General features: G+C 39.2%; 3 protein-coding genes across 7 annotated transcripts; 1 reads left to right on the top strand and 2 right to left on the bottom strand.

Annotated features, from left to right (window-relative positions):
• The first annotated feature begins 29 nt into the window (after positions 1 to 29).
• On the top strand, positions 30 to 5727 carry LOC5505173 (RNA-binding protein 39). Its single transcript, XM_032373555.2, has 11 exons — positions 30 to 178; positions 524 to 586; positions 1073 to 1155; positions 2046 to 2114; positions 2366 to 2614; positions 2727 to 2946; positions 3307 to 3781; positions 3878 to 3998; positions 4109 to 4214; positions 4332 to 4410; positions 4713 to 5727. The coding sequence occupies exons 2-11, from the start codon at positions 533 to 535 to the stop codon at positions 4811 to 4813; spliced, it is 1557 nt and encodes a 518-aa protein (XP_032229446.1). The 5' UTR covers positions 30 to 178; positions 524 to 532; the 3' UTR covers positions 4814 to 5727.
• A 158-nt stretch (positions 5728 to 5885) lies between these two features.
• LOC5505147 (transmembrane prolyl 4-hydroxylase) lies at positions 5886 to 11274 on the bottom strand. Of its 2 annotated transcripts, none has more exons than XM_048720584.1 (11): positions 10755 to 11274; positions 10124 to 10184; positions 9648 to 9758; positions 9125 to 9222; positions 8982 to 9046; positions 8489 to 8523; positions 8252 to 8417; positions 7915 to 7972; positions 7480 to 7634; positions 6413 to 6503; positions 5886 to 6332 (listed from the first exon to the last, which is right to left on the bottom strand). In XM_048720584.1, exons 1-11 carry the CDS (start codon positions 10944 to 10946, stop codon positions 6081 to 6083), a joined length of 1284 nt encoding a protein of 427 aa, XP_048576541.1. In that variant the 5' UTR covers positions 10947 to 11274; the 3' UTR covers positions 5886 to 6080. The 2 variants fall into 2 exon arrangements, with proteins under 2 accessions (XP_048576541.1, XP_032229447.1); XM_032373556.2 differs by having other exon boundaries at positions 10103 to 10184.
• An 846-nt stretch (positions 11275 to 12120) lies between these two features.
• On the bottom strand, positions 12121 to 17938 carry LOC5505172 (transmembrane prolyl 4-hydroxylase). Of its 4 annotated transcripts, none has more exons than XM_048720586.1 (11): positions 17433 to 17938; positions 16924 to 17005; positions 16684 to 16794; positions 16191 to 16219; positions 16053 to 16117; positions 14990 to 15024; positions 14642 to 14804; positions 14494 to 14551; positions 13982 to 14139; positions 12957 to 13047; positions 12121 to 12731 (listed from the first exon to the last, which is right to left on the bottom strand). In XM_048720586.1, exons 1-11 carry the CDS (start codon positions 17619 to 17621, stop codon positions 12474 to 12476), a joined length of 1239 nt encoding a protein of 412 aa, XP_048576543.1. In that variant the 5' UTR covers positions 17622 to 17938; the 3' UTR covers positions 12121 to 12473. The 4 variants fall into 4 exon arrangements, with proteins under 4 accessions (XP_048576543.1, XP_032229487.1, XP_001626008.2 ...); XM_032373596.2 differs by having other exon boundaries at positions 16191 to 16276; XM_001625958.3 differs by having other exon boundaries at positions 16191 to 16279; positions 17433 to 17937.
• Between the last annotated feature and the right edge of the window lie 790 nt (positions 17939 to 18728).

Below are 18728 nucleotides of genomic sequence, written 5' to 3' on the forward strand. Positions count from 1 at the left end.
TGTTTGACCATATATGGTGCGGTTGCCCCTTGGTCCACCCCGCAGCTTTCCGTTCAGCTTGAGGGTCCGCCATATTAGAATTTCAGTGAAAGGTTCTTTGTCACTTCGCGATTTTTTTTGTTCGAATTCACGCCAAGCAAAGTCCTTCAAAAGCTCTTTCTGCTTAATAATAATACAGGTAAGAACTTTAAAGGGTTATTTATGTTCCCTTTTATAAACATATTTTGTGTGTTGCGAGCAAAAAGTGGTTATAAAGTTCGTTTCGAAGTCCATGCTGTGACCACATGGGCTTAAAGCTCTTCGCTTGCTAGGTCGATTTAATCCCTTTTATAATGTTTTTTGGAAACTTTTATCATTGCCTCGATAGTTTCTGTCCCTTGATACATTGTCATTGCCATTGCTCTATCTTTTGCCGCTTGTTATAAGGCAAGGGAAGCTTTCTTGGATAAATTACGTCATGCGTTGCAATAGAAAAATGAGTAGCGATGCAAACCGCTTCTTGTCTCGTGTTGTTAACTTGAAGGTGTAGAAGATGGCTGAAGACTTTGATATTGAAGCCATGCTGGAGGCCCCCTACAAGAAGGAGGTACTGGTGATTTCACATGCATATTATTGTTTATTTATTTTTTGGTGAAGAAACTTATTTATTTCACTTGTCCCTAATACCATATCCATTATCCTACTTGAAGACTAAATTTAAAATTTCTGGGGTACAAAATATATATTTTAGCATACAATGCATCCAAGAATAAAAAAAAAATTCAAGCATTACAATTCCCAGTCTTAACCCCCTAGACTAAGATTCACTCTTGTTTACTGTGTTATAAAATGTCCTATGTTTCTTTCTAATTAGACTCCCTACTGTCTTAAAAATTATACGAAGTCTGTCAAAGGTGGGTATAGACATCAATGCTGTCAGGTCTCCATAGTACAAGGGAACCATTATGTGCTATATTTATATGGGAAAGGCTATTTTTCTACCAATGCAGTTTAGTGCTCTAATAATATCCTTGCATAGTATGCATACTCTTCAGATACTCAGATACTAATGAAATGGTTTTTTATTTTGTAGACTACTCCAGTGAAAAGCAAAAGCAAGGATGACAAACGCCGTTACAGTTCCAGTGATGATGACGATGATGATAGAAAGCGAGGGTAAGGACTTACTTGAATCATTCATCAGAAGAAGAAAAGAATGGCTCTTATAGTCATTGGGCAGGGGATATTAGTTGTAGTCGTACAGCTTACCGAACATCATTCAGTTGTCTCTCTCACAAGTCAGTACTCACAGGTATAGTACACTAGGTGTGTAATGATACAACAAGAAGTCGCAGGTCCATGATGCTGAGCCCTTATTTCTTGTCTCCATTCTAGGTACATAAAAACTTTAGGTAATTCAAGGGTGCATACCTGGCGATGTACGCTGGACTACAAGACACTATTTTGAATGTTACAGGTTGATGGGCTATGGGTTAGATTTGATAAATAAATTTTTTTTTTTTCATTACTTTCCTTCAGCAAGTCAAGTTCCGAGTTTCTTTTTCCATATAGCCATTCCAGTTTATATCAATCACCTACAACCAACCAAAACTGGTTCATAATCTGTTTTATGTTGGCGATTAAAAGCCTTTTGCAAAATTATCATGATGAAATAAATTTTTGTTTTTGTCTACTCTTTCCTAATATTTTCCTTCGTTGTTTTCTAAAGTCAAACTAATACACCAAAGCTAAATAAAACTAACCATTATATTGTGCATATTGCACTGAACACAGGATTAGTACATTAGAGCAGTCCCAGCCACTATGTCATAATGTGTTTTCTCTCATTTTAAACAGTGGTGTGGAACTGATCATGTCTACCAACACATTTCTGAAGGTATTGTATGCAAGCCTGCATCATACAGCAAGCTCCAGGTCTTCCACTCTACCCTTCCGCTCTAGGGCACGGGAGATTTTGAAGGGGTGTTCTATTGGGTCAGGCCTGGGAATGGCCTACTGAGTTACTACTTTTTTGTAGTCTAACATTGTTCTCTCTTGTCTTTCAGAAGAAAGAGGCGGAGCACAAGTCGCAGCAGATCACGCAGTCCTAGTAGTAGGTCTCGTAGGAGTAATGGGTAAGCTATTGTATTTACTCATATGCTCAGTGCATTGGATTATTTAGCATTCTATGCTATCTGCTCAAGGCCTAAACTTGAATGTAAAAAAAGTAACTAAAAAGTATCAAAGTAGCTCTCATTTCTGCTAGTATCAAAATCTGAGAAATATTGGGGAATGTGTAATAGACTGTGGTCTATAAGAAGTAGTTATCACACCCCTCCTTGTTATATTTATGACTTGTGTTTATGCCTCTTTCTATTATTTTCAGGCACAGTAGAGGAAGAAGAGATGACAGGAGAGGTGGAAAAAGGCGCAGCTTTAGCCGCAGCAAAAGTCGAACTCCTCCACGACACAGGCGCCGTAGCAGAAGTCCTAACAAGAAACACAGTAGGAGCAAAAGTCGCACACCACCAAGGCACAGGCGAAGAAGCCGTAGCCCCAGAAGGGAGAGCATTGATCGCAAAAGACGTTCAAGTTATGAGAGCCCTAGTCCACAACCCTTTCCGAGTCCTGTACGGTAAGTATACGGTGTAGAACATTGCTAGCTCTTTTTCCAGGCATAAAGGGGATTTTCACGATACCTTTTTACAAACATGCTGACTGAATGTTCGTATTATGCTGCTCAACAGAAAACCTCCAGAGCCCATGACAGAAGAGTCTGCAGAGGAGAAAGATCAGAGAACAGTGTTTTGCATGCAGCTTGCAAGGAACATTCGGCCCAGAGATCTGGAGGAGTTTTTCTCCAAAGTTGGACAAGTATCTGATGTCAGGATTATCTCTGACAGAAATTCAAGGAGATCCAAGGGCATTGCTTACATTGAATTCACTGACAAATCAGCAGTTCCTTTGGTGAGTCCCATTTCACAATATATTTATTTAAAAATTGTAATATTTATATGTGTTAATTTATATATATGAATGAATAGAAATCTGATACTCTGTTGGTTGTATATATTTTAGTTGCTTGAATAAGCCATTCAAAGTGAATGCTTTTGCCAATATTGGCCTGCTGTTCTATGAAAGTTCTCTTAAGCTTAGGAAACATTTTCAAAATTTACGAGGCTTGATTCATTTCTCTTTTGGAATGCATATTCACTCTTTAGACTCCAAAATCTATATCTAATATTTATACGATTTTTTCAATGATATTCTCCCACAGGATGCATTCATGTGGTAAATGATCATTGTCTTGGTTTATTCACTCTACAGGCCATTGGACTATCAGGACAAAAGCTTCTTGGTGCTCCAATAATGGTGATGCTCACACAAGCAGAGAAGAACAGACTAGCTGCAGAAGCAGAACGGTTAAAGCAACCTCTAGGACCTACACGCCTGTATGTTGGCTCTCTCCACTTCAATATAACCGAAGCAATGGTCAAAGCTGTCTTTGAGCCTTTTGGTACAGTTGACAGTGTGCAGTTGATATATGACTCGGAGACCAACAGATCAAAGGGCTATGGCTTTGTGCAATTCCGGGAAGCTGAGGCAGCCAAGCGCGCCATGGAACAAATGAATGGCTTTGAGCTTGCTGGACGGCCACTCAAGATTGGTCCAGTGACAGAAAGGGGTGACTCGTCTGCCTACTCGTTCCTTGATGATGAAGAGTATGAGAAGGGTGGGGTGGAGCTGAACTCCTCCGCCCGTGCTGCTCTCATGGCCAAGCTATCTCAGGGTCACTCAGCTGGTAAGAGTCTATTTTTAATTTTGTTTTTAAGTCCTATTTTAAACTATGCACCTAAAACATCTCACCTGATTTAACCTGCCAATTTTGATGTTTCAGGCTTGAGTGTTCCTGGTGCTCCTCCTATTGTGTCGGGGGTACAGCAAGCTTTGGCCACACCAGTTGCTGTATCTCTACCAACGCCATGTTTCATGCTGACAAACATGTTTGATCCCACCAAGTAAGGACAGCCTGATGATCAGTAGTTGTCTTATCTCATGGAAATGATTTTTATGTATCCTGTGTAATAGATAAGCCTTTCACCTTTTTTGCCTTTCTTGTAATTTGCAGAGAACGGGATGCTGGTTGGGATCTGGACATCAGAGATGATGTTCTCGAGGAGTGTAATAAATTTGGTCCAATTGTCCATATCCATGTTGACAAAAACTCGCCACAGGTACATACTACAAAAATATTCAATCATCAATTTACAGTGCTTCAAGCCTTTCCTAGCCTATTGTACAGTACTTTTTTTGTATGTAACATATTTTGACTGTTGTTGTTGTTTCTTTAGGGGATAGTGTACGTTAAGTGTGCCACTCCTGATATTGCCATTAGTGCTTCCAAGTCACTTCACGGCCGTTGGTTTGCAGGTACGAGTTGTTACTAGCTGCTAATATCGATACTTACTGTATACTAGTTTAACCACTGGATTCCTAGACATTTCTGTAAAAAAAGATATCTGCAAGTTCACAATGTAAAAAAGCCTTTACATAGAGTTAAGGGGAAATGGAGGGGTGTAAACCTATTGTTAGCAGGGCTGTTTTTATTTTCACATTCAAGAGCTATTGAGTTCATTATTCAAAATACCTTTTAATTATTACACTGTTATGTGTATATCATTGGTAAACTTGACAGACTTTATAATAATTGTGATTTGGTTGTATCTTCACAGGCAAGCAAATAATTGCAGCCCCAGTTCCCCTATCCAACTACCACACCATGTTCCCGCAGTCCATCTCTGCTACAAGGTCTCTTCAGCCATCCACAGCATGATTACTACACCCAGCTAGTGATGTGTGATATGTTCATCTTTTAACTGTGCACCCCAAGGGGGGTACTACCTATATCCATCAGACGGGGATCATTGTCGTATCTTTTAGGGTGTAAATTTGGAGCCTTGGGTGGTATCTTTTAGAGAATGCCCAGATTTTTTTTACCTTGGTATCTTTTAGGGTGCTATTATAGCCATCTCTCATCTAACTTGTAGCTCCATTAGAGTCAGGTTTAAATAAACGATTTTATAACAAATTATTTATTTTTGTTTGAGGTATCTTTAGGGGGTGGATTCATGCCTAACCACGCCCACTTTAGTATCTTTTAGGGTTAAAATATAACCAGACCACGCCCACTCTAGTATCTTTTAGGGTTGTTTCAAGAAATCCCGACAATGATCCCCGTCCATTTGATATCGGAGTACCCCCCAGGCTTTGCACATTCCTGCAGCTCAGTTTTGGCAATGTATTGGATTTGCTATGTTGAACAAATTCCACGTGCCCCCATAGCAGGCTTTCATTGGTTTTATTTTAGCAGAATGTTTTCTTTAGATCAAACTAGTATTTTGTTATTTCATCTTAGTTTCTTGTGTATTGTAAAATGTATAATGTTTACTCATGTCCATTAGATTTTCAATCAATCTCGTGTTCATTATGATTCCAATTTTAGGTTTACAATCTTAGTTGTTGTTATGCAGTGTAAATGTTTGTATAGTTTGCTGTACCCTATGGGTTTAATTGTTAGAATCTTGGATACTTATCTTCAGTCAACTTGCTGACGGATTCCCAGCCAATATTTTAACTGACTGTATTTAGTGTCGTAGATTGAGAGATTGTATTTGATCTTCATTGTGTAAATAGTTAGAATAAAGCAGCTATATTCTTGCTTTGTTGAATAAAAGAAAATGAAAATTGGAGCCTCTCAGTTTTAACTTTATAAGTTGGAGTGGTATCCAAAGGTATGAATTCTGACAAAAACACGGGAACTTAGAGGAACACTTTTTATTTATTTATTTATTTACTTTCTGAGTTGAAACATCTACAAAAAAATATTTTAAAATGCATTTTTTTTCTCAAAGATAACCTGTGTAGCAAGAACAAGAGTCTTGAGTAGAAGGGGAGACAATCCTGGAGATAAAGACTAATGATTTTGCTCCTAAACTATTCCAAGAACCACATACCTTTTTTCCTGCTATGCAGTCTATAATACAGCTATGTAAAAAACAGATTTGCTCAAAATTAATCTAGGCTAAGATATTGAAACTATTTTACTGCCCTTTCTTGGTTCTCTTCATAACATGGGGCAAATTGTTGATCCAGTTTGTTGCAATCCATTTGACTCCTTCCTTTACATCACAACCACCATGCAGGGAGTACTCGTCTACTGGCCCAATCTGGCCAGTTTCCTGGTCAATATGGTGATTGTAAAAGACAATAGCTGTGCCTTTGGCTGGCTTCAAAACAAGGTTGGACATGTTACAACGTGCGCTTAGGTTATGTAAGCCTTTGCGATCAACCACCTGGAAAAAAAGTATAATATGTAATTCCTAAAATAAAAGGGTGTGTTATCATGTCCCATCCAAGTTTACTTCAAGCTCACCTCGTCATCAAAAGTCTCATTATCAGCTACAGGAAACGCAGTCTCGCCACCTGCAGTGACGTCATTTAGGTAATACAGCACTGTCATAAACCTGGCGATGGTAAAGTGGATGTGTTGGCAGAACATGAAAGATTGTGGGAAACTACAGTTTTTTTTGGCCACCATTACATTGAATCCCCATAGGCCCTGAACAGCTCAATCTAAAAGATAGGACAGTGGGCGAATTGCACTAAGAAATCAAGTGAATTTTTGGTCGGCAAACTTGCACAGGGGTTCTAGCGGCACTTAGCGGACTTATTCACTGCTTGCAAATCGGAAAGAAATGGACAATTCTCAGATTCTATTTTTTTTGTTGCTCCCTTATCTGACATCTGACAGGTGTAACCACTACTGTGTTCACTTTGGCTTGAATTTGCCACACCGGGGGGGAGGGGGGCTCTAGAAAAGAAGACAAGGTGATAGTCACCTTTTATGGTATAAAATTTCGACAAACTGCCATCTCTTAGGGGGTGTTGTAGGATTTTCCTGTTTTTGTCTTAGGCTAAGTTCAAACGTTGTATTATCCATGAGCAGTATTCAATGCAAATGAATAGAGTCGATTGTTTCATCTTCATTTGCATGCATTTGCATTGAATATGGTTCATGGATAATACAGCATTTAAACTTAACCGTAGAGTATAAAATTTGACCAACTGTTATTCCTAAGGGGGTCAGATTCTGTCCTCTTTTAGGATTAAAAATCCCTTTGTTGACAATGCCCAAAGTGCCCTTCCTTAGGGTTAAAATCGATTTTGCCAACGATCACCCCCGTCTGTTTTTATACAAGTCCCCCCCTCCGGAATTGGACTAAAAAATTCATGTGACTTCTCAGTAAACTTTGCCTATTACCCCATCTATTTCTATTATCGAGAAACCACTCAATATAACAAATATACTGTAGGCAGAAAGTATAGACGAAGCCTCTATAGTTACCTGGAATCTACTATGTGGGATTACCCTAGCACCCCAGTACATGAGCTGAATTTATTTGATTCTTTAAAAAAAAACAAAGATGTTTGCCTACTGACCTGCAGAGATGACATTTGCCTTCTGGATGCAACAGTTCTGAGTCATTACTCAGTAACACACTTAGTGCACAGCAAGGCAATGTCTCCTTCAATGTTAAATAATGACTGGAGTCATAATGAGCATGGAAATGACCAGATACTGGATACCGGACAACCTAGAAAAGGATAATTGGATCAGAAAAAGAAACAAAACCACTGCATAAAGATGGGTAAATAACTTATGATTGATTAAATGACATCCATAATAATTAATATTCTGTAAGATGGAGTATGAGGGTATCAGACCAGAGTATGTGAGTACCAGGTACAAGGAAAAATTCCTATGGCAAATAGAAGCACATGCCCAGTCTGAGCAGTATCAGCCATATTTTATTGTTCTCACTATCTTGAAGCAGATTTATGCAATGTTGAATTCTTATATAAAATAATTATTGCCTGAAGTTCCTCGCATTTCTCTAGCAATTCAATTGGCATCTGGACCAGCTTTGAAAGTCTGTTAAGAGATAAAATTATCAAATTTAATTTCATCCTTAGATGTTACAGTAGTCTTTAAAAAACGTGAAATACAACTACATTTAGGTCCTGATTGTCTTGTCAGGCTACCTTTAATTTAACCAGATTTACATCTTTGAAATGCAGTGTAATGAAATGAAATGTAGTCTTCTTTGCGTATTTTATAGCTTTAAAACAACGTAAGAGTTTAAGGCTTTAAAACCTGAACTACAACACATTATTGTCCAGTATTTTTTTGCGTAATGAAACATTATTATACCTTTGCTGTATTTTCTTGTGAATAGGGTCTTTAATGTTATCGACAGGCAGCCATGTCTGATTGCTGTATCGAGCTCGATACAGGGGATGCTCGTCTTCAAGGTCTGTTATGAACTTTTCAATTGCTGAATAGTTGGCATTGACACACTCCGTAAAATTCACGAATCCTAGAAGAAATATAATTTTTATTGATTAAACATGGTGTAATGTGTTGATTTGAGGAAACTTTGCAGCTTACCATCACCATTAGGGTCTGCATTCCCAGCTTTCAACCTAAAGAAGTAATGAAAGGTAAGTTGAGGAACATGTTGATACAGTTGACGAAAAGGTTATGCTGAAATTCCTGGCAATGGTGTGTCATTGTTGATGGGAATGTTAATAGAAATGGTGATGTCACTACTGTTGATGGCTATGATGATGGCACTGGTTGATGACAATGATGTCACTGTTAATAGCAATAATGATGTCACTCTCATGGCACCGTTGATGGAAATCGTGACACTGTTGTATGCTATGGTGTGTCACTAAATGGCAACAATAAAGTCCCTGTTGATGACAATGATGTCAGTGTTGATGGCAAAGATGATTTCATTGTTTGTTTGGCAGTGATTGTGTCAAATGTAATGTTACTATAGGCAATGCAATCAGTTGTACTAGAATTTGATTGCACTATTATAATTACACATATCAAAAGCTGAATGTCCCATAATCCAACAATTTCCACAACTTACATGTTTTTGATTTCCTTCAGATGTATGTGAGGCATTGATGAAGTGTTCACAATGAATGCTTGGAACTAAATAGCAAAACCAACAGAGTATGAGAGCATATATAATAGAAGCAAATAAAAAATGGCAGAATATGTCTCAAGTACCTCTGAGATAGATAGCTGTCCATCAGAATCGGTATCGAATTCACTGATGATACGTTTGCAATCTTCATAGTTCTCAAGCATTTTGTCTTCATCATCATCTATGGCATAGCAAAACAATAACTTGAACAGGAAACAGGGAACAAAATAATGATAAAGCTTTATACAACTTTTCAGAAAAATAAACATGTATAGAGATGTCTGTCTGTCAGCCACCAGTTCGCCATTCTTGCATAATTCCAAGAGTGGAAAGCATCCATTTCCATTGGGTGATTTGGGAAAGCTATTGCATTATTTTCTATTGAAATTGTTAAATGAAGTTATAATTTCAAAATTTAATCATGTTGTCTGTTACCCTGAAAGCAGTGGTTCCAGTAAGAGGAAATCACTGCTTGCAGGGTGGTTGTCTGTCTTCCATTTTTAGAATACAAAAAAGGTGTGGCTGAATCATATATTAAAAAAACATGAAATAAAGCTTCTAGATAATTTCCACATTAAAGACAGTTGTTTGATAGGTAAATCTAACCTGAATTTTTTGGTTCTGTATAACTTCCTGCTGAGCTTTCATAAAGCTCTCGTTCACTGGCCATTTTGATAATGTGATCACATTCATCATCAGACAAAAAGTGTGGAACTTCTAAAATGTTAAAAATGTTTATATGAGAAGGGGTTGTGTCAAATAGTAGAATCAGGGAATCAGGGGCCATGGAGCATGTTGGGCTAACCATTGACTTGCTTCAAGTCTTTCTTTTTTTTATTCTTTTTTGCACAAAAAGTGGTGATGTCTTGCCGCCACAGCCCCCCCCCCCCCCCCCCTTCCACGGTGCTTGGGAATAATGGATACCCTATTTCACATACAAACAACATTACCAGATAAATTTAACTTGAACATGAAAACAGACTGAGAGTATCTTAACATTTTCTCTGGGGGGGGGGGGGGTATTTTCCACATCCTATCAACTCCCAGCCATAAAGTCTTACCAAACACTAAAGGTCTCATACTTCTTGTAATCATGTGATGGGTTTGGCCCTTTTCAAGATCCAGAAGCTGCTTGTGACCAGCCTGCACAAAATGCAACAATAACATAAGTGTAGGAACCCGCTGGCTGCAGTAAAATAGTAGGGATTGACACACAAACTTTTGCTGCTTAAAAAATATGGATAAAAGTATTATGCTGCTTTCTAAAAATAAAAATCTATGCATTTGATAGCTTTTAAAAAGTCCATATTTCCAGTTAGCATGTTGACACCAGAATAAAGGTCTCATCAGTTCAGGAGGAGTTTGCTCAATATCTGAATATTCAAATTAGGATATTATGTTCTTTGTAAATTTTTTGGTCCCATGCTAGTTTTAACCTTCAACCTCGCTTTTTGTATTTCTGATTTTATCTTTTTAGTTGCAGTGCGGGGGTGCAGTGATGAAACATATTTTTGAATGTACAAGAACAAGAAATCATGCATGAAAGAAAACCTGATTTATATTTGCAAGTATAAGGTACCAATTAAAATAAAGCAATTGTAGCCCCCCAACCATGACTGTTGACATATAAAAACCAAGAACAAATATTGATATACTGATACTAAGACCATCTTGCTCATAGTATCACTTCCATTAGTAGTAAATTATACTTACCCGGACTCCATCCAGCTTTGCAAGCTTCACAACTGGTATAGGGCTGTTATTATTGTAATAAAACAGCGTTCTGGTGGAAGTACAAGGCAATTCGGAACTACAAGTGTCTTCGTCTTCCGGTTCAGCAACGATTGAAGTCTTTACACTCACAATGTTCGTAGTCAAAATCAAACCAAGTATTAAGTATTTCATGGCTTATACGAGATAGAGGTCATTCGCACTCTGTTTCATTCCACAAAGGTTTTGCAACGAAAAGGCAAAAGATGTCCTTCACTCAACATTCCATTGGTTGGGAAGTCGTCGAAGAAAATCTTCCAAAGCAAGCCATCCTACTATTTTGAAATTCTCATAGAAAAAACGAAAAACTATTGCAAAGAGCTACCAGTACTGGCGAGGGATTTGACAAATACCAAATTTGCATTGCACGGCTATAAGTGATGAAAAAGGAAGAAGTTTACATAATTTTTACGTCACGCCACTGTAAACATGAAAACTCGCATACGCGAGACGTTGCACGACTTTCTAGACTTCGCGCCGTTTTTGCGGTCACCCTGTGTCAAGTGTTGCGATCACACCTGTGGCCATCCAGTCAATGCATCGCGCAATAATTTTGACGTACCTCATTTTATGGCTTATTTTAGCGCTTTTTCTTTTTTCGCGCAAACAATCTCTGGCCGTGGCCATGTTTTGTGAAAATTTCCACGTTCATTGATAATGTTTCGCGTTCTTGTGAAATACTATGATGTTTCGTGCCAAAATGAAAACATATTTTTTACTTGAAAACGTAGAAACAGCATGGTCAATCATTCAGAAAACTACCCATAACCAGGGGCTCATAAGTAGGGGCAATCATCTGTAGTATATAAATGTCACAGCGTTTCCTAGGATCAGGCTATTTTTAGACGCGCGCGCACGAACTGGCCAATCAGCTACTTTGACGTTGGTCGCGCGCGCGAGGGACGTGAGGCTGCACGCGCAAATTGCAGTTAGGAAGAATATATTTTTTATCTATCATCCGTCGGTTTTGTTTGTTTACCAAAAGAATTGCAAGCTAGAATTCAAAGTCATAGGTAGGGTTGGATTCATATTGAAGAAGAGAGCAACAAAAAGTCAAAGTATCGAAGAGAGAACATAGCTTTTTGTCTGAGACTCCGCGTGAAGTTGAGCTCAGCCAAAACGTCAACACAAAGGGTGAATCTGATTGGCTCATCCGCGCGTCTAAAAATAGCCTGATCCTAGGAAACGCCGTGACACCTATATAGTACCAGAACATGGGGAAGTTGATTGCCCCTACTTATGAGCCCCTGCCATAACTTAGTTATGTAGGTTAGTTGGTATCGGATTTATATAGTCAACGTAAAGCGCCTTTTTAGCGAACAAAATGCTTTTTTATTCATTATAAACAGACGCGACATTTGACCAAGTATAGTTTTACATACACCATCAATAAATAAGAGCTTGTCAAATCAATAAAATTTTATCCTTCTCCATCCCTTCTGTAATCCTTATCAAAATGAGACTTGTTATTTCTCTTTTACGGGCTGAGGAGCTTCTAATAAAGAAGAGGGTGTGAGTTGGAATAGGGGGTTACACCCAAACCTAAGAAAATGACCAATAAAAACATGGTACGAAATGCCCAAATAAAAGTGTTAAGGGCTTCAGCGCCCACAGCCACGCCTTCACCTGGCCCCTGTGCAATATCAGATGCCGATACATGTATCATGGAAGTCCATGTCCCTGTATTTTTCGTCTTATGAAATGCGGTATATTGACCCAAGTAGTTGCGATCCACTTGCTCCCCTCCTTGACATCACAACCACCATGCAGGGAGTACTTGTCTACTGGCCCGATCTGGCCAGTTTCCTGGTCAATATGGTGATTGTAAAAGAAGATTGCTGTGCCTTTGGCTGGTTTCATAATGACGTTGGACTTGTTACAGTACTTGCTTAGGTTGACTATACCTTGTCGTTTCAGCTCCTAGAAGAACATCAGGCTGAGAGTTAACAGCAGGCATAGCTAAGGGATTTTCTTTTTTTTTTTTCTTGCATTGATAACTATAGACCCTAATGGAAGGACCGTAGCTAGCACGGAGGTGTAAAGTGTCCCCCTCCCCCTTCCCAGTAGAGCTGAAATTTTACAATCATTGAATGGGCGTATGGCAGAAGATGGCGTCATCGTCAGTCCATCGTAACTAAAACTCACCTCATCATCAAAAGTCTCGTTATCAGCTACAGGAAATGCAGTCTCGCCACCAGCAGTGACGTCATTCAGGTAATACACCACCGACATAAACCTGGTAAAAGAATAATTGTGAGGTGTGTGTAGGTTCTATCAGTAATAGCAGCCCTTGGGTGACTGATCACATCCACGGAGATAAAAGTGAGTTTCACTCCCGCGCTCTTATATACATTTGCAATCAATTGATATGAGTTGACGCTTTTATTGAGAAAACATTTTAATTCAGGATTCGTCACCAAATCGGGAATAACACAAGACTTAGCCTCCTCCGAAGGCATCTCAAAGACCAGAAAAAGAGAAAAAAGGATTGGGTTTCCTGTGGCAAAAAAACGGAAGTGACAAACCGGAAGCGCTCCTTAGTCTCCGTCCTCCGCAATTTCACCACAGGTAACCCATTCTTTCCGTCCTTTTCATTATGAGTTGCCTGCGGAGGAGGCTACCCAATCCTTTTGTTTTACTTTTATGCCCCCTGCTCTCAAACTTTTGTCAACTATTAACCACCCGGGGTGTTTATTAAATTTCGACGGTCCGAGGGAGGGGGGGGGGGAAGGTTCCGTTAAATAGGAGGCGCTTATTAGAGAGGGGCTTTCTTTACAAACTATGAAAATATAACAAACCCAAGTGCAGTGGGTTTCTAGTCTCATTCACGATCGTGCGTAGCAAGCATTTCTTAAAATTAAGTCTCACCCAGTAGAAGCCAACTCTGATTAATTTAAATTTGATTTATACTACCGAAATTACTATGCCGTTTTTATTTATGCTGGGAGGTCGGGTAGGGACGGTAAATAGAGGGGGGCGTTTATTAGAGGGGGTGTTTATTACAAACGTGTAAGCTTAGGGGAGACGGTTTTTTAGATAGGGGGCGTTTATTAGGTCATTTACGATAGGGGTTATTATTATCGTTTCATCAAGAAGAATGTTCTATTTAGTCACCAATCAACTCTGGATCGGCCACTGTAAGAGGACCCGACAGAGAATAAGCTAAGGACCTGCAAAGGTGACATTTTCCGTCTGGACGTATTAGCTCCGAGTCACCATTAAGAAACTTAGTGAGAGGACAGCAGGGCAACGTCGTTTCATTCACCGGTGTGCCCCTTTTGGAGTCATAATGGGCGTGGAAATGACCAGACTCCTCGTATTTGACAACCTAGATAATAATAACAGGGTCAGAAACAAGGGTAAAGCCCCGTACAAAAAGCGCCAATATAACCAGACCATCGTTGCTGTTGCCGCTATGCTCGGTTTATCACAAGACAAAGAGGATGTTGTAGAATCAGCACCTCCCAACGTGGTATAGCATTGCTTAGTTAACCTTAGTTAAGATAAGTAACTCGTTCTTAAAGATACAAAAACGTAAAGATCAGCAACCTAGAATCATTTTTTACCAAAGCGAACAATGATTTATACAGAAAGCAATACAGTTTTATACTACAGTTTATAACAACTAGTATTGGGGTAGTTTTATACTACAGTTTATAACAACTAGTATTGAGGTAGTTACTTGCATCTCCTCGCTCTTCTCTAGGATCTCAATCGGCATCTGGATCAGCTTGGATAGCCTGTTCAGAGATGAAAAGAAAAGTTACACATATGACTTAGACATCATATTTCATCAACTGCTGATTTTTGGTGTTTATTTCTGACAATACCTTTGTTGTATACGCTTTAGGGTAGAGTCAATGACATTATCGACAGGCAGCCAGGTATGATCACTATATCTGGCGCGATATGTTGGATTCTTCTCATAATCTGTTAAGAGTTCTTCAAGTGCTGACGTATCGGCGTTGATACACTCATTTAAATCAAGGAACCCTATAATTAAGAAGAAAGTAATTAAGAACATCAAGTTTATTTTTATTTTTACTCAAACTAGAATTGGACAGACAAGACATAAAATGGCCATTTCCGAGAAGAGACGCTCTGTCTGGACAATAAAAATCGCGAACACATCATTTCGAAGTGGAGAGTTCTCATAAAAGAAATATAGCATGGCTTACCGTCATGGTTGGTATCCACATTCCCTACTTCCCACCTTAAAAACACAAATGAGATAAGATGATATGTTTATACAACAATGAAGTTAATGTCACTGTTGATGGCAATGGTGTCACTGTTGATGGCAATGATGATGTCACTATTGATGGCAATGGTGATGTCACTGTTGATGGAAATGATGATGTCACTGTTGATGACAATGATGATGTCACTGTTAATGGAAATGGTGATGTCACTATTAATGGAAATGGTGATATCACTGTTGATGGCAACGATGTCACTGTTGATGGCAATGATGATGTCACTGTTGATGGCAATGATGATGTCACTGTTGATGACAATGATGATGTCACTGTTGATGAAAATGATGATGTCACTGTCGATGGAAATGATGATGTCACTGTTGATGACAATGATGATGTCACTGTTGATGGAAATGATGATGTCACTGTTGATGGCAATGATGTCACTGTTGATGACAATGATGATGTCACTCTTGATGGAAATGGTGATGTCACTGTTGATGGCAATGATGTCACTGTTGATGACAATGATGATGTCACTTGTTGATGGCAATGATGATGTCACTGTTGATGGCAATGATGATGTCACTGTTGATAGAAATGATGATGTCACTGTTGATGGCAATGATGATGTCACTGTTGATGGAAATGATGATGTCACTGTTGATGGCAATGATGATGTCACTGTTAATGGCAATGATGATGTCATTGTTGATGGCAGTGATAATGTCACTGTTGATGGAAATGATGTCACTGTTGATGGCAATGATAATGTCACTGTTGATGGCAATGATAATGTCACTGTTGATGGCAATGATGTCACTTCTGGTGGTGAAGTCACTGGCAATTGAAATTATGTGGTCACCATCAAGGCAGTGATGAGATCACCATTGATGACAAGGATGATGTCACTTTTGGTAGCAATCATGATCTAGAAACTGTTGATGGCAATGATGATTTCACTGTTGATGGCAGTGTTGGTGACAATGATGTTTAAAAAAGCCAAATGGTCCATAATCCCAGCACTTCAGCAAAAACCTACATTCTTTTTATGTCTTCCAGATAATAGCGATACACTGATGAGTACTCTTCAATGTAAAGGTTAAACTAGAATTGAAACAGACAGAGTTATAAAAAGAACTCAGAAAGAAAATCATAATGGCAGAGCTACAGTGCATACCTCATATGGAGAAATTTGCCCATCAGAGTCTGAATCAAAGTCACGTATAAGGTTATTGCAGTCCTCGTCTGCTTGAATCTCCTTGCCTTCTTATAGTGTGAGAAAGCAAGGAAAAATACTTAACATTTTTTTTATATTTTTCACTACGGCTAAAGCCCAGAGAATCTGTGTGAATAGAGAGGGAGCATCAAAGGGTCAACCTGTCTGTGCATTAAAAGGCTTTTTCTTGATGGCTATTCATCTATTCAGCAAGCTAGCTTTTTGATACAAGAGTCAGCTTGGGAACAAATGCCCCCACCCCCCCCCCCCCCCCCCCCATCCCTTAGCTAATGGTAATGCCCCTAAATCAGAGATGTTGGCACCTAAATGTGGACCTTTGGGAAAACTAGATATAGAGGACAAAAATGACCATGACCCTATAATGGCCATGACCCTATACCCGGAGTTGAGTAATTGTCATGTTATCAAAATGCCTTTTTCTATATATACTAACCAGCCTCTTTTGAAGCACAGCTATTTGTGGTCATACTTTCTTCAAACTCCTGTTCACTGGCTATTTCGATGATGTGGTCACACTCAGCGTCAGACAAAAAGTGTGGGACTTCTAAATGTTTCAAAGCACACAGATCATAATTAGAATTTGAGTGGGGGGAGGGGAAAACAGAGTTCCTCTTCCACTGGGAAACATTGAATACAACATAAATTATTGACAAAAACTGAATAAAAGTTTTACCAAACATTAATGGCCTCAGACTTCTTGTGATCATATGATGGGTCTGGCCCTCCTCAAGATTAAGAAGCTTCTTGTGACCTACCTGTGAACAAACGTGTTTTCAGTTTTCCCAATTTCCCCATTCATTACTAACCAGTGTGATTCTTAGCGATATCCCTCAAAGAGGGGCTGAGTTTGCTAGAGTGGGAATTCCTTTTCCAGTATGGCCGCCATATCTAGATAACCAAGGCCCCGCGGGAGGGGGGAGGGACACCCATAAAAACAGATAGGTGTGATTGTCGCCTTTGGGTGTAGTCAAAAGCAATTCTTATCCCAATAAGAGAGCATATTATAGGTGTGGCAAATTTAAGGTAAGAATTAAAGTATTCTCAATAAGTTTAACTGATGGTTTGTATCATTAATATAATCTAAAGTAAAAGTTGAAAAATAAGTAAATATCTTTTAGAACATTACAGAGAAACATAAGTAATTTCGTTTACATCTTCACGTTTTTACTTCCCTTTACTTACTCGAACTCCATTAAGCTTTGCAAGCTTCACAACTGGTATACGGCTGATGTTATCGTAATAAAACAGCGTCCTCGTCGAGGTGGAAGACAAGTCGGAGATCAAAGTGCCTTCACCGTCCGGCTCGAATAAAGTCTTGAGGCGATTTGCCATGTATATCGTCAAAATTGTACCAAAAAAAAAGTATTTCATGACTACTGTTTACGGGTTGTATCCTATATTACCGATTGGGAGGTGAAAAATAGCCCTCTCGTCCACATTCTCTGTTGGATTCAGTGAAGTCGTCGGCGTAAAATGTCGAAATCTATTCTTCAGTTTTCTCCGGATCTTTAAAATGCGAAATTTATCAAGACAACTCGGCGTAGAACTACCATATCGCTAGAGATGTGACAAACACCGAGGTAAACATCTAACATTTTAGTAAAGGAAATAGTTGGAAATCGTGTTGAGGTCTTCAGAGCGGAGCGCGCAACTTGTTTTCGTGAAACCGTGTCACGTCACTTTTTGGATTTTCGCGCCCTTTTTTGCCCATGAAAACCTTTGTTTGTTTGTTTTTGTGTGATTCCTGCTTTTTTTTGTGTGTGTTCTATATTTTAAGACTCTACCTATTTCGCACGAAAAGCAATGATTAAAAAAGGGCTAGGATTTTTTAAAAAAATCTTCAAGTTACCTGTCACGGTCACCCTGTGCCCCAGACCCTGTATTTCGGTCATCCTGTGTGCTATTTTTTCACGTGCGAATATACAAGGCATTGACTTCTCTTTGCTCATCTTTCAGTTCCGTTTAAGATATTTTATTGCAGTCTGGAGAGATATTGCAGCCTGAGACTGCTTGTAAGCAACTATTGCATCAGAATTTGCATGTGCGTTCGCATGCAGGGTAATGCAAGACAGAGTCTCCACGATTTCAAGAAATTTTCTCACCAGCCCCCTAGCCCGTGCCCCAGCACAGTTTAAGATGCTTTTCTTTTAAAATCACAAATACCCAATAGCGAACATTTAGGACCCGTTCACTTCATAACAAGCAATTGAAGCGGTTCATTTCATAGGCCACCAAAAGTGCATGGTGGCCAGCGAGCCCCCCCCCCCTTTAGCAGCCAAAAATACATTAAATTTATAATACATCATTTAGAATACTGGAGAAAATGCCTTGAAAGGGCCTTTTGGGCCCCCTCCTGTTAAAAATCCTGGCTACGCCACTGGTGGCGTGGCCCTTCACCAATCTTCGGCATTGATGGTGTCCGGCGTAGACGAGGTTTCACACGAGTGCTCTGGGCGCACGTCGAGAACCTTTTGCTAA

This window comes from Nematostella vectensis, chromosome 13 (assembly GCF_932526225.1).
Source record: "Nematostella vectensis chromosome 13, jaNemVect1.1, whole genome shotgun sequence".
NCBI lineage: Eukaryota > Metazoa > Cnidaria > Anthozoa > Actiniaria > Edwardsiidae > Nematostella > Nematostella vectensis.